Source organism: Mustela erminea, chromosome 1 (genome assembly GCF_009829155.1).
Source record: "Mustela erminea isolate mMusErm1 chromosome 1, mMusErm1.Pri, whole genome shotgun sequence".
NCBI lineage: Eukaryota > Metazoa > Chordata > Mammalia > Carnivora > Mustelidae > Mustela > Mustela erminea.
Genome location: NC_045614.1, coordinates 185,979,072 through 186,003,790, shown reverse-complemented (window position 1 = coordinate 186,003,790; position 24,719 = coordinate 185,979,072). Strand labels below are relative to the sequence as shown.

Here is a 24,719-nt window from a genome sequence, read left to right as displayed (position 1 = left end):
CTCAACTCTTCTTTAAAAAGAAAAGAAAAGAAAAGAAAATGTAAGTAGGGAAAAACAAAATATAGAATTCCTTGTGTTAAAGGCATGGTTAGTTCCGTTATTTAAGGGTGTATTTTCAGCTATGTTGTCATCATCATCAAAATTCTGTGCTCTACAGAGTCATATCAAATTAATGCTCACTACTCACAGGTACATTTTTTTCCAAAGACATATTCTTTTAAATGCATTATTAACCCAAAAGTTTGGCTCTACTCTCAATTTTCAAACTTTTTAAAGTGAAAGCTCCTTAGTGAGGAAAAGTTGAGATCTAATGTATACAGAGACCTTGAGACCCTGTAACTTTGGGCAGAAAAGCTCTTCTTTCATCTAGATAAGAAGGTAGTTTAGTGTGGCGCCTGAGTGGCTCAGTCAGTTAAGCACCTGTTTAGGCTCAGGTCTTGATCTTGGGTCCCTGGGATGGAGCCCAGCAGGGGGTTCTCTCCTAAGCAGGGAGTCTGCTTCTGCCTCTGCCCTCCCCCACTCATGCTTGTGCTCTCTCTCTCTCTGAAATAAATAATTAAAATCTTAAAAAAAAAAAAAAGAAAGAAAAAATAGATTAGTCATTTAAATTTTCCCAGCCTACTGCCTGTTCCTAACTATTTTCTGTCACAATTTCTTAGTTTTATCTTAGTTTTTTCCATCTCTCCAGTAAAAGTAAGGGCTCATTGATTAAATCTGATGTTCTTCATGTTCTTGGACACTAAACAAATACTGGTTGATGAAAATAATTCACCAAATGCTATCCCAAGTATATATAGAGATTTTAAATTATGTTATACACCTTCACAAAGGGTAGCATTTGTTTTTGTTTTGTTTTTTTAAAGATTTTATTTATTTATTTGACAGAGAAAGATCACAAGTAGGCAGAGAGGCAGGCAGAGAGAGAAAGAGAGAGGGAAGCAGGCTCCCTGCTGAGCAGGACCCTGATCTGAAGCCGAAGGCAGTGGCTTAACCCACTGGGCCACCCAGGCGCCCAAAGGTAGTGTTTTTTAAAAATCAAATTGAATTGGAATAAAAACAACAAGTTAACAGAGGACATTTTTACATTAAAATACGTAGTAGAAAATTTTTAGTTTTCTGTTTACAAAAAAATTTCTGATTATCATATTTGAATTAATAAGCATTAAATCCTAAATAAAATTTTAAATGCAGTTCTCCAAATGGACATAAGGCCCAACTATATTTACGAGGCACAATTACTAATAAATCAGTATTAGTCCTTATGACAGTTCCCAAATCTAATTTTCATATAGTTCCTTTCCCATATTTTTATATTTCTAAAACTTATTTAGTGGATTTAATCACAAATATGTTGGAGGGGGTACCTAATGACAGTACCAAATTTTAACTGAGGTTCTTATAGTAGTTTTGGTACCTCTATGTAAAAATTAACTTGCACATTCTGAGTCAATACTTTTCAGTCTTACAAATGGCTGTAAAAAGAAGTAATAAAATAGAATGCCAGGGGCGCCTGTGTGGCTCAGTGGGTTAAAGCCTCTGCCTTCGGCTCAGGTCATGATCCCAGGGTCCTGGGATTGAGCCCCGCATCGGGCTCTCTGCTCAGCAGGGAGCCTGCTTCCTCCTCTCTCTGACTCCCTCTCTGCCTACTTGTAATCTCTGTCAAATAAATAAATAAATAAATAAATAAATAAATAAATAAATAAATAAAATAGAATGCCAAAAGTGCCTTAATGATAGGTGGAATGTCTAAATGGTCTTTTAACAAAAAACTACTAGTCCAAGCAGCTGTATAGAGAAGATGCAGAAATATTAAGGTTTGCGTATAAGAAAAAATTACTAATGACTATTTTAATAATAATTTAAGTAAGAAGTCTCTTATCCCCATAATTTTGTTTAATTTCATAATTATCATCAGGTAACCAAAACTAATCTAAGTCAGCAGATCATATGGCTTTCTCAAAACTTTCCTCTCAAGAAAAACAGGTCTTATCCAATTTGGAGGACTACAAGTCCTTAGACCTATGTTTTCCAATAAAGAAGCCAGTAGACACCTGTGGCCTTTAAGCATTTGAAATAAGGTTAGTACAACTGAGAAATTGAATTTTAAATTTTATTTAATTTTAATTACTTTACTAAATTTAAATTTTAACGTATTCAACTCAGTTACTAGAACTTTCAATTATGTTTGAAAAAACCTGGGTTTGTATTCTTAAGCTAAAAACTTACTAAATCTAAATATAGATCAAGTATTTCCAATTAAAAAATATCAGAGTTAAAAAATATAAAAGAACAAAAATACCCAATGAATTTGATATTGATTATATAAATATTAAAATATTCTGGTATATTGGGTTACACAAAATTTTTCATTATGAAAAATTCATTCAACTGTCCTTTTACTTTTTTTAATATAGCCACTAAAAGTTCTGAGTTACATAAGTGCTTACATTATATTTCTATTAGACAGTACTGCTTTAGACAACCTGTATAAAATCAAAACTTTTTAAAATCAGCTTCCTTAACGTATAATTTACATGCAATAAAATGCAGTCTTTTACGAGTATAGGTCTATAAATTTTGACAAATGTATGCAGTCATGTAACAACCAAGCACAATTAGGACATGAAATATTTTCATCACCCCAAGAAGATCCTTCACACTCCTCTGTAATCCACTCACAACTTAACTCCTACCTCCAAACCCTGACAACTCTGTCTTCTGCCCCTGTAGCTTTGCCAATTCTAGAATGACATATGAATGGAATAATACAGCATGTAGACTTCTGAATCTGATAAAATCAAATTTTAAATACTACAGTACTCTCACGGCACTAAAGGATGATTATCATTCTGGTATTTCCTTGCATTATGAACATTTTGCCAAGGCCCAGTTTTCATTATTCTGCATCCAAAATTGAACTTTCCTCCCTGTCACTATTACAGTAATTTATTTATACCACTAGACTACAACTGACCAAATTATATTATAGTCATTTACATGCAGGTCCTACCTCACTAGACCGTAGTAACTTAGAAGCCTGTTGTCTAGACCCACTATGCTTTCCATAGGATTAAGTGCCTAATGAAATTAATAGTGCAAATAACAAGGCTAAAAAGATATTTGTTTTAAAAAAAACTGAGATTGTATTATAAAAAAAGGAAAAGAAAACGAAAGAATTGAGTCATGAAGAAGTTAATCCTCTAGATTAGATGTCCTCACTTTCACTGAGGTCTCAAAAAAGGATATTAGGCTCTGGAGGATCCAAGAACTACAGTGCCAGCCAACCAGGTGCAAATGCTAGTGGAGATTTAACTTAAACCAATAGTTTTACCCAGATTGCTATTGATTTTGTCAGGGCTTGCTAACAACGTTGAATAAATTTGAAGCAATCTGCCTAGCACTAGTTTTCTCATAAACTCCGTTACTTCTGGTACATGATTTTACAGAACATAAAAGTTTTTCAGGAACACCTGTATTGCATTACAGCAGGAACACCAGTACCACGTGAAGGTAAAGACAACAAATCCTATGGCTCCATCTGAAAAGTCAGATATTTGTAATCATTAATTTTCATATAAATATATGAAGCATAACAAATCTATGTTTTAAGTAAACAAATGAAATAGTACACCTAACTTTAAATCTTTCAAACACTTACTGAAGTCTCCAGTAAGAAAAACTCCTTCTGCTCCTGGGGCCCATTCTTTGCAGTATAAACCACCATCGGCACATCTGTGGACACCGAAGGATTCATAACCTCTGGAAAATTTATCAATACCACCTTCGTTCTCTCCAATGTTGTTCAAGGTCTCGTTAAACCGCTTATACCTTTGAAAAAGTGCAAAAGAAGGAAGTTAGAAAATAAAATTGTCTTCTAGGAAAGCTACTGTAGTTAAGTCAATGCTTTATTTACTCTTATTCAGAAAAAGAAAAGAAAAAAGATATTAAAGAGGAATAATGTGAATAATTTCACATATAAGGTAGCAGTTACCTCACAGGATAAAATAATTCCTATCTCAAACTGAACCAATCTAATATTTTTTTGGTAATTTCATGCATTTTGGTGTAAGAGAGAAAATACAATTTTCTATAGTCCATGAAATTTTAAAAATCAGCATTATAGCAATTTCTATGTCAAAATAGTATGATGAAGGAGCATCCCTGCATGTTTCTCTTCCAACCCCTAAGAAAGTAAAAGAAAAATAGTCAAAAGCCAGTAAGATAAATAAAATTACCTTACAACAGAGTTTGGCACACTTTTCCTGTTAGAAGGTAGATGGTAAATTGGTCTGTTTCACAATTACTCAGCTATTTCTCAAAAGTATGAAAACTGCTGCAGACATCATGTAAATGAATGGGTATGGTTAATGCCAATAACATGTCATTTACAAAACAGTTACTGGCCAAATTTGGCCTATGGGCTGTAGTTTCCCTAGTTCTGCCCTTAGCATAGCAACTAAGCATGGAAAAAAATGTGCTACATCATGTCAAACTATAAAAGCTAGTGTCCATGAGAAGAAACCAAACATTCCTTCCCAAGGAGGACTAAGAGTAACACATGGTTGTTTCTCACCCTTACCCAGATCTGGAGTCCATACAGCCAATCAATAAAATAAAATAAAATAAAATAAAATAAAATAAAATAAAATAAAATAAAATAAAAATGCTACTAATGTCACTAGACAGGGAGAAGCAAAAACAAAACAGGGAAAACTAAAGTGAGGCAGATGGTAGGTGCTTTCTATCAAAAATGAAGGTTCCAGAACGATAAACTGAGCAATGCTAATATATGCTTCCTTGCACTTCCCCAGATCCTGAGGGGTGAGCAATAAAAGTCCCAGAAAGATGACATGAATCCAAGTAGGGGATATATAAGGAATATCCAAAACTTGAGAAGCTGACTAATGAAGAACATTCCCACTAAGCCAAACAGAAAACAAATCTTTCCAAAGATTTAGAAATTCTTACAAATATTTCACATTTGATTTCAACTTACTTAAAAATGAATTCAATAGGGGGTGCCTGGGTGGCTCAGTCTGTTAAGTGTCTACCTCAGGTTCAAGTCATGATCCCAGGGTCCTGGGATCAATTCCCCTGGGCAAGCTCCCTGCTCAGGGGGAATCTGCTTCTCCCTTTCACTCTGCCATTACCCCCTACTTATGCATGTTCTCTCTGTCAAATAAATAAATAAAATCTTTAAAAAAAAAAGATTTTATTTATTTATTTGACAGAGAGAGACACAGTGAGAGAGGGAACACAAGCAGGGGGAGTGGGAGAGGGAGAAGCAGGCTCCTCGCAGAACAGGGAGACTGATGTGGGGCTCAATCCCAGGACTCTGAGATCATGACCGGAGCCTAAGGCAGACACTTAACTGACTGAGCCACCTGGGCACCCCTAAATAAATAAAATCTTAAAAAATATGCACTCAGTAAAAGTAAGAGGTGAGAGATTATACAACAAAACGATAGGATGAGAGGTAAAATGAGACCCCTAGACCTAAAAAAAGCAAGAGGAGCAACAAAATATATCACTGGAAAATAATAAAATAGAATTGGCAAGAAACAAAATACACATATGGTAAAATAGCAAATTATTAGACAAATAAATATTTGGAAATTTATATAATAGAGAAGAAAAAGACTAAGAAATAGACTATATTAGGGAAGCTAAGAGGTACGTAAAATTGACAAAAATGATCTAAAATAAGGATAGCTGCTGACTCTGAAGAACAAAACCAAATAAAACGGATATAAAAAATATAAAGCTGGAAAATTCTTCTCTCAGAATTAAATCTAAATATTTGGGGTTCCTGGGTAGCGTAGTCGGTTAAACATTCAGCTCAGGTCATGATCACCCCATCCTGGAATCTAGCCCCATGTGGGGCACCATGCTCAGTGGGGAGTCTGCCCCACACCCCAAGTCATACTCTCTCTCTAATAAATAAGATCTTGAAGGAAAAATAAAAGAACTAAAGCCGCATATTAAAAAAGAGCATGCTATGTTTTAAGAAAATTTTGGAAAACAAACATAAACATGCACATGGCCTCCCAGTTTAGGCTACTAAAATTAAAAGGATAGAGAAAGAACTTGTTAGAAAACCAGTCATAGAAGAGCAGTAAGATGGAGGTTTTTGTTTTTGTTTTGTTTGTTCCAAAGGAACATAACACTAAAGACCAAAAGATAAAGCCAAGCCCACACATATCTGAGAAGGAAAGGTGATAATCTAATGGTATTTTATTTTATTTTTTTTAAAGATTTTATTTAATTATTTGACAGACAGAGATCACAAGTAGGCAGAGAGGCAGGCAGAGAAAGAGGGGGAAGCTGCCAGAGAAGTTGAGCAGAGAGCCCGATGTGGGGCTCGATCCCTGGACCCTGAAATCATGACCTGAGCCGAAGGCAGAGGCTTTAACCCACTGAGCCACCCAGGCGCCCCTAACGGTATTTTATAAGGCAATTTCCCCCTCAAACCTAAGGAATTCTTTAAATATTGTCAAATTAAAAAATAAATTTAAGTTTATGACACTAATGAACTACAGTTGAAGGGGAAAAAAAAAACAAAACTAGATGATTAAAAGATTAAAAACACATACACAGAGGAATTAACAGTCATGGGAGCAGTGTTGCTGAACCCTGATCTTTAAATATAGAACCATTGCTAGACAATGGTGAAAATCGGAATGTGATAACAAAGAAATAACCTCAATGGATGAAGTAAGTTTTATTATAAAAGAAATTACATGAGTGAAAGGAAAATGGAAGAAAATACAGTATTCATCCCCATTGTAAAAGAATAACTGATCACTGACTAAAATTTAAGATTGTCATCGTTATACTTTTTAATTCCTTTATTTTATTCAAGTATAATTAAGATATAGTGTTATATCAGCTTAAGGCATATGATATAGTCATTCAACAATTGTATGCATTATTCAGTGCCCATCATGATAAGTGTACTTTTAAATCCCTTCAAATTATCTTATCCATTGCCCCACCAAACTTCTCTCTGGCAACCACCAGTTTTTCTATTTAAGAGTCTACTGTTTGTCTCTTTTTTTCTTTGTTCATTTGTTTTATTTCTTAAATTCCCCATAGGATGGAAATCATACAGCATTTGTGTTTCCCTGACTGACTTATTTCTTTAAGCATTCTAGGTCCATCCACATTGTTACAAATGGCAAGATCGCATTCTTTTTTACAGCTGAGTAATATTCCATTGTGTATGTGTGTGTATGACATATGTATATATACACACAAATACACACACATATACACACATATACACACACACACATGCACATTCATACACATACCACTCCTGTATCCTCTGTATCCATTCAACTATCAATGGACATTTGGATTGGTTCCATATCTTGACTATTGTAAGTAATGCTGCAATAAACATAGGGATACATATATCTTTTTGAATTAATGTTTTCATTTCCTTTGGGTAAATGGCCCATAGTACAATTACTGGATTATACAATAATTCTATTTTTAATTTTTGGGGGAGTCTCCATACTGTTTTCCACAGTGGCTATACCAGCTTGCATTCCCACCAACAGTGCATGAGTTGTGTAAGTTCTTCATATATTTGGTTATTATGAACCCCTTATCAGATACATCATTTGAAATTATCTTCTTCCACTCAGGAGGGCTGCCTTGTTGTTTTGTTGACGACTTTCTTTGTTATGCAAAAGGTTTTTATTTTGGGGTAGTCCCAATAGTTTAATTATGCCTTTGTTACCTTTCCGGAGAGGCCATATCTAGAAAAACGTTTCTATGGGCAATGTCAAAAAAATTACTGCCTATGTTTTCTTCCAGAAATGTAATGGTTTCAGGTCTCATATGTAAGTCTTTAATCCTTTTTAAGTTTATTTCTGTATATGGTGTAAGAAAGTAGTCCAATTTCATCCTTTTGTATGTAGCTGTCCAATTTTCCCAATGCCAGTTGTTGAAGAGACTGTCTTTTTCCTACTATATATTCTTGTCTTCCTTGTTGTAGATTAATTGACCATAAAAGTGTAGATTGATTCTTGGCTCTGTATTGTTCCATGAATCTGCATCTAATTTTATGTCAGTACCATACTATTTTGATTACTACAGCTTTGTAGTGATTGTGATACCTCCAGGTTTGTTTTCCTTTTTCAAGATTGGTTTGGCTATTTGGGGTCTTTTGTGGTCTATACAAATTTTAGGATTATTTGCTCTAGTTCTGTGAATAACATTGTTGGTATTTTGATAGGGATTACAATAAATCTGTAAATTGCTTTGGATAATATGGACATTTTAACAATACTGGTTCTCCAATCCATCATCATGGAACAGCTTTCCATTTCTTTGTGTCATCTTCAATTTCTTTCATCAATGTTTTAAGGTTTTCAGAGCACAGTTTTTCCCCTCCTTGCTTAAGTTATTCCTAGATGTTTATTCTTTTTGGTACAACCGTAAATGGCTAAATCCTTTTGTTGATGTTGGATGTGCACTCCAGAAAACAACATTTTTTAGTATAAAGGAAGATGTATATAAATTTCAGACATTTCTTTCATTTCACTTCAGTTTCTTTGTTTCAAATAAATGGAAGCTAATTTAACACATATTTTTCTCAAGTTTCATTATATTATTTCTATCTATCAAGACATTTCTCTATTCTCCTACCTGTTTGAAAGCATATAAAACATCAGTAATTATGTTCCCCAAATATTAGTGACAATTTTTTTCATGAGGTTTCTTTTTACTTTTTCCCTTGCATTGTTCCAATCATTTATAACAAATAAGTACCATTTAAATAAAAATAATTTTTTCTGAAACTATATAATTTTTATATCATTACAACATCTACATAATCCAATACAATATCCTATAGGAATTTTATTGGGTGCGTAAAGCTATGTTTGTAAAATTTGGGGAATTGAAATTATTTGAAATAGATTAATGGAACAAAATTGAATCCCCAAAAGAGTCTCAAGCATATGTAGAAATTAAATATCTGATTAAAGAGCATTTTAAACCAGTAAAGAAAGGATCTCTCATCTAATAAAATATAGAAACTTTTAAGTTAATTATCAAAAACTGGACCCCTAAAATCAAAATAACATCAAGAGAGATCACAGACATAGACATTAAATTCAAAATAAATAAAGGGGCACCTGGCTGACTCAGTCAGTTAAGTGTCTGAGTCGATTTTTACTCAGGTCATGATCTCAGGGTTATGAGACTGAGCCCTGCATCAGGCTCCATGCTCAGCAGGGAATCTGCTTGAGATTCTCTCTCTCCTCTCTCTCTGCTCCTCCCCTATGTATCTGTACACTCTCTCTCTCAAATAAATCTTTTTAAAAAATAAATAAAATCAATAGTTCACAAAAAAATACAAATGTTCAAAAACATATAAAAAGATGTTCAAATTCATATGTAACTAAAGAAGTACAAATCCTAAACTTGGAAATTTTACTTTCTACCAAAAAAAAAAAAAAAATCAGTAAACATGATAGTGTGAACACAGTATAGGCAGAGAAAAAGACACTCTCAAGACCGTTTGGTATGATAGAAACTAAAGAAAAATTTGTCAACACCTATGAAAATTTCAAAATCATTAAGTAATTCCATTTCTAGAAATTTATGCCTTGGATATGTAGAACAAAGAAGCAACGACATCTCTGGTGTACAGTGATAATCATTATGGGACTATTTATGACACTGAGCCATGGAAAATAACCTACCTACCTTTTTTTTAAGGGTATAATAAAATTATTTTTATTGCATTTTGTGCAGACGGGAGTCTAAAAAATACAGTAAAAGCTGTAAAGCATTAAATGGGAGCATTCAACAATAAAGGAAAGAACCAACGCGCTCCTTTCCGTATTGGCACAAAGAACACAAGATCAATACTGAGGCAGAATGCGGAATACTGAAACACACTGAAAATTAAAGGCAGGCCTAATAATAGTAATAAATAATCTTGATTTGGTTTGCAACCTCTCCTATTTACAAGGGTTTTCAACTTCATTGCATTGTCCTGCACATAGATCGTCTAAAACAAAAGCAACACTAGTTATCACTACAAGGCTATTGAAATATTGCACTCAGAATAAAAGTCACTTGAATGGACATGAAACATCTAGCTACAATGATTATAAAGATAATTTGATGAATGACTTGTGATAACATTCATAGCACAGAAAAGTTGGGTTTTGTTGTGGGATGTCTGTCTTCCTCAACGGAAACTTCGCTCTTGCCAACCGGACATTCTGGGCCCAGACAGTGCAACTTTGGTTCCCTAATTGGTGTTGATACAGACCCCTTCCTCTTCTGCCCCGCCCACCACTTAGCCTAGGATGTTCAGAACACCCAGAAGCCTAGGCCCAGCTGTGGTTCTCAGTTGTATAAACTGTGGAATACCCAAACAATAAATTACATAAGAGTCATTAAGAAGGATGAGGTAGAGAGAAAGAGACTGATATGCAAAGATACTCAAAATGGATTACTTTTAGAGAAAGAAGTTATAGAACAGTATTCTGGAAAGTAACTATTTGGATAAAGAAAATATAGATATGGCTGTAAATGGCATGCACATCCACTTTCATGGGGCCCTCTTCCTCAGCTCCAAGGGTGGGGCTCCAATGGCCTGAAGTGGGCAGGGCCCTAAGGCTTCTTAACACCACCACACCACAGTTACAACATTTGCTTCAGTGACACATGTCTGTGAATGTCAGTGACACATCTCAATATGTCACATAATCAGATCAATGGAGTGAAGTGGCCCTACAGAAGTGGTAGGTGTGGGTGGACTATTTCATATATGACCCCCTTTTGTATTGTTAATTGAAAGATATTTGACACAATGTTACATTAGTTTCAGGTGTACAACTTCATCACTAAACAGATCTAAGTTTACTATGCATTTGTTTACTATGCTATCTATGCTTAACTGTAAATGTAGCTATCATCTGTCACCATAAAACGCTATTGCAATACTATTGACTCTACTGATGATGCTGTACCTTTTTTTCTCGTGGCTTATTCATTCCCTAATTGGAAGCCTATACTTCTCACTCCTCTTCACCCATTTTGACCATCCTACTACCCCACTCTCCATTGGTAATCACCTGTTTGTTCTCTGTATTTATGTATCTATTCCTGCTTTATTTTTTTTTAAAGATTTTATTTATTTATTTCACAGAGAGAGAGATCACAAGTAGGCAGAGAGGCAGGCAGAGAGAGAGGAGGAAGCAGGCTCCCCGCCAAGCAGAGAGTCCGATGCGGGGCTCGATGCCAGGACCCTGAGATCACGACCTGAGCCGAAGGCAGAAGCTTAACCCACTGAGCCACCCAGGTGCCCCTATCTATTTCTGCTTTTTATTTGTTCACTTATTTTTTTAGATTTCACATATAAATGAAATCATATGTTATTTGTCTTTCTCTGACTTTTATCACTTAGCTATACCCTCTAGGTCTATGCATGTTGTCACAAATGGCAAGATCTGAGCTTATCATTCTTTTTCATGACTGAGTAATACTCCATTATGTAAGCGTATATACACCACTTTTTCCTTATTTATTTATCTATTGATGGACAATTAGGTTGCTTCCATACCTTAGCTATTATAAATAACATAGCAGTAAACACAGGGTGTATACATTTTTTTGAATCAATCTTGTTTTCTTTGCATAAATATCCAGTAATGGATATTTGAATCGAATATTTGAATACAATTATTGAATTGTATGGTATCTCTATTTTTAATTTTTTGAGGAGACTCCATACTGTTTTCCATAGTGGCTGCACCAATTTACATTCCCACCAACAGTACACAAGGCTTCCTTTTTCTCTACATCCTTGTCAACACTTGTTACTTTTCTTTGTGACACTAGCCATTCTAACAGCTGTAAGATGATATCTCATGGTTTTGATTTGCATTTCCCTGATGATTAGTGACGTGGAGCATCTTTACATAGTCTGTTGGCTATCTGTATGTCTTCTTTAGAAAAATGTCCATTTGGGTCCTTTGTCCATTTTTAATCAGATTATTTGGGGGTTTTTGATGTTGAATTGCCCCTCTGTATTATACATATACCCAAAACATACAAAAACACACACATACATGCACACACATACACATGTGCATGCACATACATCCATGGTTTTATAAATATAAAAATTATATTTGATCCATGATCTGAAGCAAATTAGCTTTTAACAAAATGGCATGACTCCAATCTCAATGACAGCCCTAACTCCAGGGGACACAAACTGAACCACCCACAGAAACCAGATAGGTATTGCATATATGAGGAGCTGTCCCACATCAAAAAACACAAAAGTGTGAGCCTGATGAGAAAAGAAGTTGGCCTTAGAGTACAGAAAACAATGCAGAAAGGAACCCTGGTGAGACGACGAATACAAACCCCACTGAAAAACAAAAGCTTCTATTTAATAGCTACAGCCCATTGTTACCAAGTGTGATTTGCCAGATCAAATAGCTAATTAAGAACCAAAAAAAAATCCAAGATTTTTTTCTATGAACTCTTCCTGATTTAAATAGTTATTATTTGAAAAATGTTTCAAAAATCTTTAAAATACTGACCTGGACAAAAAAAAAAAAAAAAAATTCTGCAGATATAATGAGATTCAGATGCAAACCCTCTCATATTCTCAAAGTCCTACGAGAAAATGTATTTTTTGGTTTTTTGTTTTGTTTTTACTTCTTGCAAATATCATTCAGCTGTAAGTCTTGGGTGTATGAAAACTCTAACCCATATTAAACAACATAGTGACAACATTCCATAAAAGTATCAAACAGTAAGGAACAATCAACAAAATTAATTGGACTTAGGGTGAAAAGAATACAAACACATGTATACATAATGCAAAGAAAAGTACTGATTTAAAAAGATACAATTCTGGGATGTTAAACCAAATGCGGTAATAATGTTATTGTTAAAGTGAGTCTAATATCTTAAAAACGCACTTCGGATTTAAGGTTTAAGTTTTAAAAAAATCATTCATAAGAACTTTCATGAAATATGTACAAATGTCCCATTTACTAAAATTTCAACAGAAACAGGATTATAGCATTATATTATTTTAACTAAATATCTTGACTTCCCTCAAGGTCAGCCCTATAGCTTCTGATACAGAAATACACATTCCACTTTGAAATCACTGTGGCTCAAAAAAGAAAATGCCTGAGGATACAGCAAGCTCATCATGCCTGTGCCCTCTCCTACTACAGTCATCTCTCTTAATATTTTGCTATGAATTTATAGGATATTTTAAAACTAGGTCAAATTCTTAGTAACCAAAGAACATAAAATGAAGTTAGTATAGCAACTAGCATTTTGTACAGATATAAAATGCTATAAATACCATCAGATTTGATCTCTACATTGATGTTTTTAATCCTTTTTACAAAGGAAGAAACAGAGGCACAGATAAATATGTTAAGTTGTCCAAGGTCAAGAAGGTAAGGAGCAATAGATAAAGCATCATGCATCACAAAAGGTATATTTTAAGTGAATCAAGAGACAAAAATCTCAAATTAAATGTCACATTTTCTTTTTAAAGATAGACCTTAAAGTTTCATTCATAAAGCTACTAATCTTTTAATTAAGAGAATCAGCTTAGTCCTTAGAAATAAAGTGCAGGTTATGTCCTAACTGTGTTACATACTATATGTGGCTTTGAACAAGTCACTTAACCTCCCTTTTGCTTAATTTCTTCCCCTGTTAAGTGGGAGAAACATTATAGGTTCTGAGGAATCAATGAAATCACACTGGGAGCCATCCCCACAGTAGCCAGCAAGTGCTCCGTAATTGTTGGCCGCAACTTTTCTCCACTTCAGTGAGTGGCAGTGTTGTAGGATATTTTTTAATTTACCTTTTTTTTATTTATAGCACTTATTTAGATTTAATATATATGTTAATTATTAGCAAACATTAGGGGTTCTCTCCTCAAATTCCAAAAGTGCTTAAGAATCTTCACAATTTTTTTTTTCTCCCTGTGGAAGAAATTACAATAAAGGCATGCTAACTCACAGCACATACTAAGTACTTCATATTGACTCGAATGCATGGATTGTGGAAAGTTTGGGGAAAAATTATATAGACTGGATTGACCGGGGTGGGGGGGGGGAATAGTTATTTTACAGAGATAGCAAGAGATAAATTTAGGGAGGGTGGGGGAGAAACAACCTGAAATCTTTGCTCTCCTGGAAGGTAATTCATCCTAGATCAGTACTGTATTTCTGATTTCAAGCAGAGTTGTGAACATAGGGAGATAAGTCAGGAAAGATGGATCATACCTTATCTGGAAATGTCTAGGATATAGAATGCTTTCTCAAGTGTTTCTGAGTGGTCCTAAAACCTAAGGGACCCATGGGGGAAATTCCTTCCCTGCCAGCTTAATTTTCAAGATTTTATATTGTCATTTGCTTCCTCATGGAGACTTATTTTAGAGGCAAGAAAAAACACAGAAGGAAAAGCTCAACAGGAATTCTTAGGAGCCAAAAAATGGGAAAATAAGGTTAAAAGAGGGGGTTATGGGATTTTTGAAAGAAAAAAAATAGCTTCAGCCTTTAAAAAGACTTCAAAGTTTCTCATAGAAACTTTCTTCTCAGGTGAAAACTATCCAGAATATGCATAATTATCCATGCATTAAAATGTCAAATGAAGAAGATTTAGGCATTTGAGACTTTCAAGTGGACAGTTTATGTCTCTTAATTAAGGATAAGTATTCTACAACAATAAAAACTGCAATATATTTATTACAGAATAAAAATATTTATTGTGTGCTAACAATTCAGTTACATAAAATAAAATCCTTTCCTTTAGAAGTTCGGTAGTCCAGTGGAAGAGTGTTCAACTCATGGCAGGAGAGAGCTGGGATAAGCAAGCATTAACTGGGGAGTAAACAGAAGGCACTACTGGGAGGAGAAGAGGTTAGAGAAGGCTTTAGGGAGTAGTTGGCATTTACGCTATCTCTTGAAGGATAAGCAGTATATTTTGAAAGCTAGAGAAAGGACAGAGAAGGAAAATACATATGTAAAAACCAGGAGATTCTTGTTGACATGATAACTAGCTTTGTGTAGCCAGAGCAAGAGAATGGGTAGGGATCTACAATCCAACTAGGATGGAAAAGAGAGTTTTCAGCTAGACAATAAAATAAAAAATAAAAACCCTAAAGACTTTAAAAGGGAGATAATGGATATGATCAAAGACAAGTTTTAAAAGGAGCAATTTGAACAATGAATTTTGGTAGGCAGAGTCCATAGATTAATTAAATCTTTATTAAAATTGAACATAATAATAAAAAATAAATTAAATAGACTCAATACTAAAAGCACAGGGATTTGTAGACTCTATTGTTATACAATATTGATGAGAAGAATTTTAAAATTGGTATCATACTACATGTGGTTTCTTATTTTTGAATGTTGTTCCTTATTTTTAAATGTTTAAATGTCATTAATAAACAAATATATAAATATCCAAGCTTCCATTTAAAATCTCAGTCACTCTTCTAATCTCTATCCATTTTAGTGTATTCTCAACTTCATCTACCAGGAAACACCAGAGATGGGGACTATTTAAGTAAAGTTAATGAACAAGGAGTGGTAAAATCCACCCATTTATTCCATATGTATTAGTGAACATCTACTATATATCTAGTGCTCTGCCCATCACTGCAAACAGAGATGAAAGACATTACAAAGCGGCTTAAAGATGCTGTTTATAATTTCTTAAAGATAGTAAAGCAAAAAGGGAAAGCATTACATAAGGCATTTGTAAAGGCTTTTACCAGAAAACAGAAGTAGCTAAAATATAAATTCCACAGACAGGGAAAATTATCTGTTTTGCATACTGAGAGAACCAAACACCTAAAATATTAACACATATTAACTACTCAAGAAAATCTTTTAGTGGGCACTTACTATGTTCACATTGTAGCTAAGCAATGGTGATACAATGGTTAGATTTAGGCTTAAAGTTAGAACTATTATGTTGGGATTTGAATCCCAATCCTACCTCTTACCAGCTATAACTAAGACCAAAATTCCTAATCTAAGAATAGTAACAGAACCAACTCCATAAAGTTGCTTTGGTAATAAAATGATAATATATCTAAAATTGCTCAGCATGATAACTTTGTATGAAATAAACAAACACCATTACGACAATAAAAGTATTAAAAATGATTGCTGCATTTGAGATCAACATAAAAAAATCAATAGCCTTTTAAAATGTAAGAGAGTTAAAATGCAGTATGACTGTCCCACACTCCCTGATTCACTCAGTCCCACTGGCCCTCCAGGCTTTGTGCACTCCTTTGACTGGACTTAATGGAGGTTGTGGCTTACAGGCAACTACCAGTGGACATCAAATCATATAACATGGATGTGTGGAGGAATAAAGGCATAAAGCCTCCATGGGACAATTCTTGACCAGTATGATACAGAAAATGGGAAGGAATCCTTGGAGAAATTCTTCCCCCTGCCTCCTGAGGGTCCTGTGTGACCAAACAACCAGTTTTGTAAGGAAATACATGATCTCACGTAAGAAGCCGATTCATCAACTCGGTGCTATATCAAGATCAAACATATGGAACCACAAAAGTGAACAGCAAACCAGGGGATGTGATGACCTGTCGGAGGCAGGACCCTGGCCAGGGCAGCCTCCGCCATTAAAAGATGGCGCCTGGCTAGTTGCCAGGTTAGGATTGCCTCGTGAGACTAAGCGGAATGCCCAAAGAGGAAGTAAACAGCATTGGTTGCTAGCGAAGTTGTTTGTTTAGGTGCACAGCCTGATTCGCTCCCTCCTGTACCCTGCTTGCTGATTGGTCATGTAAACGTATATAAGTGTGTAGACTTGCAAAAATAAAGAGAGAAAAGATACATCTGAACTGGGGCTTCTTGTCGTCCTTGTGGGTCGAGGGCGATAATGACCCAATAAAAACACTGATGGCTGCCAGGAGCCAAAACACATCCTCCTCAGTAGTCGGTGCTATTCAAGATGAACGCAAACCATTCTGTTCTTTAGAACTGATCAAAAGTGAGTGGAAGGCAATTAATTCTCATCATCTCATTTCTATTCAAACATAGCATTGTGCAGGGATGTGGTTTTTATTCACGTAGTTTGTCTCATTATTATAATCCTTACCAATGCCTTTATTCATGAGAATTGGGACTTGATGTTAATTAAAATATTTATTTCACACATGGAATTAACCTAAGACTAAATGGTATGGACCACCTACTATATGCCAGGCCTGCTGGCATACCAGAAAGAAAAGAGTTTAGAAATAGAAGATTGTGTTCAATTGCTAGGCCCGTTAGCAAACTGACCTTGGGTTTTTTACTTAATGATCATAGAGTTTCAGCATGCCCATTAATAAAGCAGAAAGATAATACCATTGATGTCAGGGTTGTACTTATATACAGTTCATCTTTGAACAACATGCACAGTTTGAACTGTGCAGGTCTACTTATACTGTTTTTCCCCCCCTAAATATAGTATAGTACTATATTTTCTCTTCTTTTTGATTTTCTTAATAACATTTATTTCACTAGCTTAGTATATTGTAAGAATATAGTAAGAATATGCAAGATACATGTTAGTAGACTGTTTATATCATTGGTAAGGCTTTCAGTCAACTGTAGGCTATTAGTAGTTATATTTTGGAGCATCAGAAGTTAGGGGTGTGTGGGTAGCTCAGTCATTGGGCATCTGCCTTCAGCTCAGGTCACAATCCCAGAGTCCTAGGATAGAGCCTTGAGCCTAGGCTCTATCATCAGGCTCCCTGCTTGGTGGGGAGCCTGCTTCTCCCTTTCCCACACCTCTTGCTTGTGTTCCCTTTCTCTCTGTGTCTCTGTCAAATAAATAAAGAAAATCTTTAAAAAAAAAAAAAGTTATAAGCTGATTTTTGACTGTGAAGGGGGTTGGTGCCTCTAACCCCTGCATTGTTCAAGGATCAACTGTATAGATAATTTATTTATAAATTTATTAAAAAGATATTATTTTATGGCATTTCTCATATTTTTTTAAGAAAAAGGAAATTAAGGGATTTCTAACTAGAAAAAGAAATCAATAAAATTTTGAAAAAATGAAATACTCCCATCATGCTAATTATAGTACAATAGTAAAATCTAAATATTAATTCAATTATAAGCAAGCATTAAGTGCATGATTAATTTTAACCTTTTAAAAAACATTATTCATTTTGTAACATATCTAATACACAAATGCAGAGCCAACCCAATAAATACATCCTCAGATCACACTTAAGAACAAATAGTTGACCTCTTATTTTCTAATGTTAGAGAATAAAATCTATTTAAATAAGTTTTACTCTTACTTGACCTAAAATTAAGTGTAATTTGACTACTTTGAGTTTCCAAATTAATGAAACAGATGTAGAAATTATGGTTATATAGAAATCATTAAATATTCCTTTTTAGAGACGGGAAGAATGAGGTCATTTCAAAACTGTTAAAAATTAACTTTTAAAATTTTGTTGCTACAGTTTAAAAGTGTCCTGAAAGTAAATAGTGGTTGTTATTTATTAAATGTTCTTTCCTAATTCTGGTTCTGGGCCATAGAGGTGAAGGGTTGGGGGCAAGTTATTGCTGAGATCCTCCCAGTTCTAAATGCTACAAAACCAAAACCATGAAATGTTCTTACTCAATTAATGAAAAACGAGAAATCTGCTGCTTAGTGGTATTACTTTGCTTTATACAACTCCCTTTTTATTTTAATAATAAGGTACTTATCTCTAGAATCCTACCTTTAGGGTAATGGAAATGATATTTAATAACACAACTTAAAGAACCTACAATACAGCCATTAACATAAACATATTTTCGCTTCTTAACAGATTAATTAATTAGAATAAATTAACAAAATGTAGCTAGAAATTAATTTTAATCACTGGGCCTTGTCTCTTGGTTGCAAACAAATTAATAATATATTGCCCTTGCATTTTACCAAGGTATGATTAATGGTCAATATTAAAATTTCTGGGGTCTTCTGGCAACGTGAAAACCTGACTGCCTAACTAGAAAAAAAATATCATGTGAATGTAATAAATCAGAATTACTGAAGGTAAGCCCTGTGAGACGGCCCATCTGGTCAGGCCTGGAAGTGTCAAGTATTGTCCCAAGCACTTCGAGCAGCCAGCCTCTTTATCAGACACTCTCTTTCCAGTCACGCTCCTGTTCACGTCTTTGCTACATGCTCTGCTGATTACCTTGGAAAAGGGCAATGCTGTAACTGTTCAACTGACCTTTCAGTTTATTTTCTCTCGTGTAATATGAAACATGAGCTAACACAGTCTTAGTCTACTGATTTCTAGGAAGAAATCTAACTTAATGTTTCAACAGCTCTTGGTTCAAATAACACTCTGTTCTGTGGTCAGGTTTCTCTTTTTGGAAAAATTACATGGCAAAGACCACAGGTTTGGGTTAGAGAGGGGCTTCTGGTGATGATGGAGACCACAATCTACACAATAAGCTATGCTCTGAGAACATGGGCCAATTAATCTGCTGGGAAGCAATTCCAATCTCCCAAATCACCACCAGAATCTTCTTAATGTGACTCACTATATCAAAAGATTAAAATCAATGATGGTTATGTCTTTTCATCTCTTAATATGAATGTCAATGTTACTCAAACACTGTCAAAAATTCTTTATTTACTGGGGTGCCTGGGTGGCTCAGTGGGTTAAAACCTCTGCCATCGGCTCAGGTCATGATCCCAGGATCCTGGGATTGATCCCCACGTCTGGCTCTCTACTCAGCGGAGAGCCTGCCTCCCTCTCTCTCTACCTGCCTCTGCCTACTTGTGATCTCTGTCTATCAAATAAATAAATAAAATATTTTAAAAAATTATTTACTTACTAAAACAGAGATGGAGGTTAAGAAGTCAAAAGACACAAATTCTAGACTGAGTCTAGGACATTAGCCAGGTGAATGTAAGACAACCACCCAAAGCTTTAGCTTCCTCAGGTAACACTGAAGAAGCTAAAACAAAAAGTCCCATCCAGGTCTAAGAACCTGTTCAAATTTGGGTCCTAATTCCAACCAGAAAGGAAAAAAGAAATGCACTTTAATGCAAAGGTTATTTTGGACGTCTCCCACATATACCAAAAAGGGTCTATTTTACCATGCACAAGTGATATAATTTTAAATGTATATTTTTCTTTAAAAAAGCAGCATACAAACCATCTATTAAATGTAAAATACAGGGGCGCCTGGGTGGCTCAGTGGGTTAAGCCGCTGCCTTCGGCTCAGGTCATGATCTCGGGGTCCTGGGATCGAGTCCCACATCGGGCTCTCTGCTCAGCAAGGAGCCTGCTTCCTCCTCTCTCTCTGCCTGCCTCTCTGCCTACTTGTGATCTCTCTCTGTCAAATAAATAAATAAAATCTTTAAAAAAAAAATGTAAAATACACAGCAAATAAAACAAAAAAAAACAGTCAATAGTAAAAAATTATAATAAATTATAAGTATCACAAATCATAAATGATAATGACTACCTTCATGGAGTATTTACTACATTCTAGGCACTATTAAATAGTAACTTATTTAAACCCTCACAATAACCCAGTGTGAAGTGTACTACTGTCATTCTCATGAGGCAGATAAAGAAACAAGACATTAAATAATTTTGCCAATATCACACAGCTATTAAGTGGGTGAAGGTGGAATATAAATCCAAGATTTTCTTTTCAGAGTATCTGAGCTTAACCATTAGCCATAATACTACCCAATACATTTTTCAGTTTACAGTTTCCAAGCGGATCAGGACTTTGTACTAAGTTTAAATATTTTTTGCTTAATATTTGCTAAATAATTTTAATAAGCTAAACTTCTGAAGGAAAAAAAAAGCCCTTTTGTTATAAGAGTGATAAAAATGGTAAAAAAAAAAAAATCATCAGAAAACTCACTTAAAAAAATAAAACTTGTCATATTTACACTGACTAAATAAATCCACAAAGCTTTTTATTTTTTAAAGCCTCTTTCCAAAAAAAGAGCAGAAATTACACTGGTGCTGGATTCTAACTACCCAGAAAATTTTATTTGGGGAGTGGATGTATCTATCACAATGAACCTGAATTAATTTACTGAGGCAAAATATGTAAACAGAAACTATTTATACCTCTGACATATGTTTCAAATTGGATGGTTATTATATCAATTGTAAGATAAAAACTACCAAGCACTATTCTTTTTTTTACCTAGAAAATTGCCAAAGCCTTTCAGAAAGCTAAAAATATTGGCACTTGGCAAATCAACAAACCCAATTACACTCCTGAATTGATTAAATATAGCCAGATAGCCAAGAACTTTATCCTTGTTAATGTTTTTAATATTAGAAACATGATAAATGAATCAGTTTTCACTTTGACAATGGCATAGGACACACTCTCCTAATATATATCAAAGACTCTAAGGAGATATATATATCTCCAACAAAAAAATCCACATCTTTTGGACTAAATAGCCATGAAATATCAAAGGTCTATCAAATACCCTGACAGTTCTTTGCCTTTACTAAGGGAGACAAAGGTTTCAAAATTCTGTCAGCTACAAAACCAAAAGATCAAAGAGCTTTCATAGTCACTTCCAACATGTCGGCAAGACCTCTTTTAAGTTAAAAAAAAAAAAAAATCCAAGTTTCTTTCTGCCCATTTATCTGTATATATATAAATATATTATGTGTATCACACATGCTTATATATACATTATACATTATGCATATATATTATGTGTATATCATACACACACATTCACAAATTTCTTTTTTTTATATCCAATGACCTAAAACAGACTGAACAGAATAGGTCTGAAACCATGGTACAGTTTGGCAAGTAGGGTGATCTGCTGTATTGTTTACATGTCCCAGTTAATTATTTTTCCCAAATTTTATTCTTTTAAATATTTCCAAATTGAGATTGAGGTGAAAGTATTTAAGTTTTATTGAGCTATGTTAACTCTGTAGGTTTTATAATGAAGTATGGATATAAAAGAACATTTATAAATTTCAGTCACCATACTATCAAGAGTCCCTGCACCAAATTAAACTACTATAACCATGACCATAATGCTATAACCAGATCTGCAAAAAAACAACAACAACAACAACAACAACAACAAAATTAAATACATTAAATTCCATTGAAGAGCAAGCAAATCTCTTTGCTAATGATGCCACCCTGAAGCTTAACTTGGTAGCTTATTCAACATCAGTAAAATGGAAACTTCTAATTCACCTAGGCCTCTTTTTGCTTATGGGCCACTGTTTTCTTAATTTGGTGTTCCCAAAAATGCTCTGGCCAGATCACATACTGGTACTTACAATATAATTAATGCGGCCTACTCATAATAAACACTACTGGAGTTGTGAACTCACATAGAGTCCTCATTGTTCACGGGCCAACCATTCCCAAGACACGCTTCACATGGGCCAAACTGTCCCAATGGTATAATCATACAGTTGTATAAATTTCCCTGCTGATATTTTTCTCCACCAGATTATGGGTACCATAAAACTAAGAATCATCTTTTGTTTAATTTTACAACCTCAACATCTGGGAAGCATCCATTAAAAAACAGGGACTGAACAAATGGCTTCCTCAGTATGTTTCACCACGGGGCATTTACACAATCACAGACAATGTCTTAGTAGCCTGGGGAGATTTCAATAATAATTGTTAATTATTACTGAGCAATCACCATGGTAAGTACCTAGCATTGTGCTAAGTTCTCCACAAACAATATTTTATTTAATTCTCTCATTTCTATGTGTTAGGAATTCTATATTACACAAAATGAGGAAGAACCCAAGGATCAGAGACTAAAAAACTTGACCAAGATAACTCAGCATGTTATTGTGAGAACCAGAATTTTTTACTATGCTTTTAATTTTAGTTCCAGCGTGGTTAACATACAGTGTTACAGTGACTCAACAATTGATTGTATTACTCAGTGCTCATCATGGAAAGTGTTCTCTTTATTCCCAATCACCTACTTCACTCATCCTCCCACACACCCCCCCTCCCTGCTAACCATCAGCTTGCTCTCTCCAATTGAGTCTGTTTCTTAGTTCCTCTTTTCCCTTTTCTTGTTTGTTTTGTTCCTTAAGTTCCACAAATGAATGAAATCATATGGCATTTGTATCAGAACCAGGATTTATTTAATTGTATGTTAAGGTATCTGAAAAACAGTCATGACTGTAGGGATGTATGGGTGGCTCAGTTGGTTAAGAGTCTGCTTTTAGCCCAGGTCATGATCCCAAGGTCCTGGTATCAAGTCCCACATCGGGGCTCCTTGCTCAGCAGGGAGTCTGCTTTTCCCCTGCCAGCTGCTCCCCCTGCTTGTGCACACACTCTCTCTCTGACAAATAAATAAATAAATCTTTTTTAAAAACAGTAATTATTATAATATGGTAGTCTCCCTCTAAACACAGTTCCACTAGTTTCAGTTAACTATTGTCAACCATGGTCCAGAAGTAGATGATGCTCTGACTTCAGAAAGTCAGTAGTAGCTTAACATTATGTTACAGTGCCTTTGTCATCACCTCACTTCATCTCATCATATAGGCATTTTATAATATATCATACAAGAAGAAGGGTGAGTTTGGTACAATAAATATTTTAAGAGATCACATTCCCATGACTTTTATAAAAGTATAGTGTTATAACTGTTCCATTTTATCATTAACTATTGTTGTTAATCTCTTACTGTGCCTAACTGATAAATGAAACTTTGTCGTGGGTATGTATGTATAGGAAAAAACATAGTATATATAGAGTTTGGTACTATTCTCAGTTTTAGGCATCCACTGGGGTTCTTGGAACATATCCCCAACAGATAAACATGGACAACTGCAATGATGTATAACACTGGTTAATCTTCTGGCCATACATTCAATTCAACTTCAAATTCTCTACAAGAATTTCCAAAGTTCTTATGGAATAATTCAGCCATTATGGTTAGTATTCTGACATAACATCTTCAATTTTTGAGCACACCCCCACCAAGAAAATTACAGGTATGTGTAAGAGCCTATTTAGCCAGAGCGATTTCATCTCGGTTAAACAGTGATTTTGTTGTTTATGCAGTAAAACTTAAACTGACCCTTCCCCGCCCCCCAGGAGGAACTTACCTAGAAGCAAGTCAGGGAAACCAGTAAAATATGATCGACCAGTCGCTGATAAAAGAGCCCAAATACAAGGGCGGGTCAGGTTAGGTGGAGATAACAGAGCCGGAATTCAAGGATGAGTCAGGCCAGATGGAGACATCCAATCACCATCTCCCTAAAGAATGTGGGCCCTGCCTTCTGGGTGCCTTTTAGGCACCAATTCTGACCAAGGTGATAGGCTAGTTCAAATAGCTACTACAGGGTGAATTGTAATTCAATTGGCCACCCGTGTGTGACCTAGCATGACTATGCAACTTTCTCTGTGTGTTACAATCTCATTGGACCCCTGTGTGTGACTAGGTTCAACCACAAGGCCTTTGCTCTATAAAAGTTAGTCTGTAAGGCAGGGAGGGGTCCCTCTCTCTGTAAGAGGAGGCCCCGACTAGTCGGTTTGATTCTCAATGCTTGGCGGGAAATCAAGCTTTGCTTGACCTTTGCTTTGTATCAGTCTCTCTCCTTTGATCACGGACCCTAACAGTATGGTTTTATTGAAGATATGTATAAAAGTTTTGAATCTGTATTTACT

The 24,719-nt window shown here is 35.0% G+C and overlaps 1 protein-coding gene across 1 annotated transcript in view; it reads right to left on the bottom strand.

The window, feature by feature from the left end:
- The window catches only part of GBE1 (1,4-alpha-glucan branching enzyme 1), a 271,683-nt gene that overhangs the window by 211,811 nt on the left and 35,153 nt on the right, over positions 1-24,719 (bottom strand). Inside the window, exon 2 of the mRNA XM_032352229.1 lies at positions 3,659-3,828. Within this exon, the coding sequence (XP_032208120.1) occupies positions 3,659-3,828 (170 nt within the window). The remainder of the gene's footprint in view (positions 1-3,658; positions 3,829-24,719) is intronic.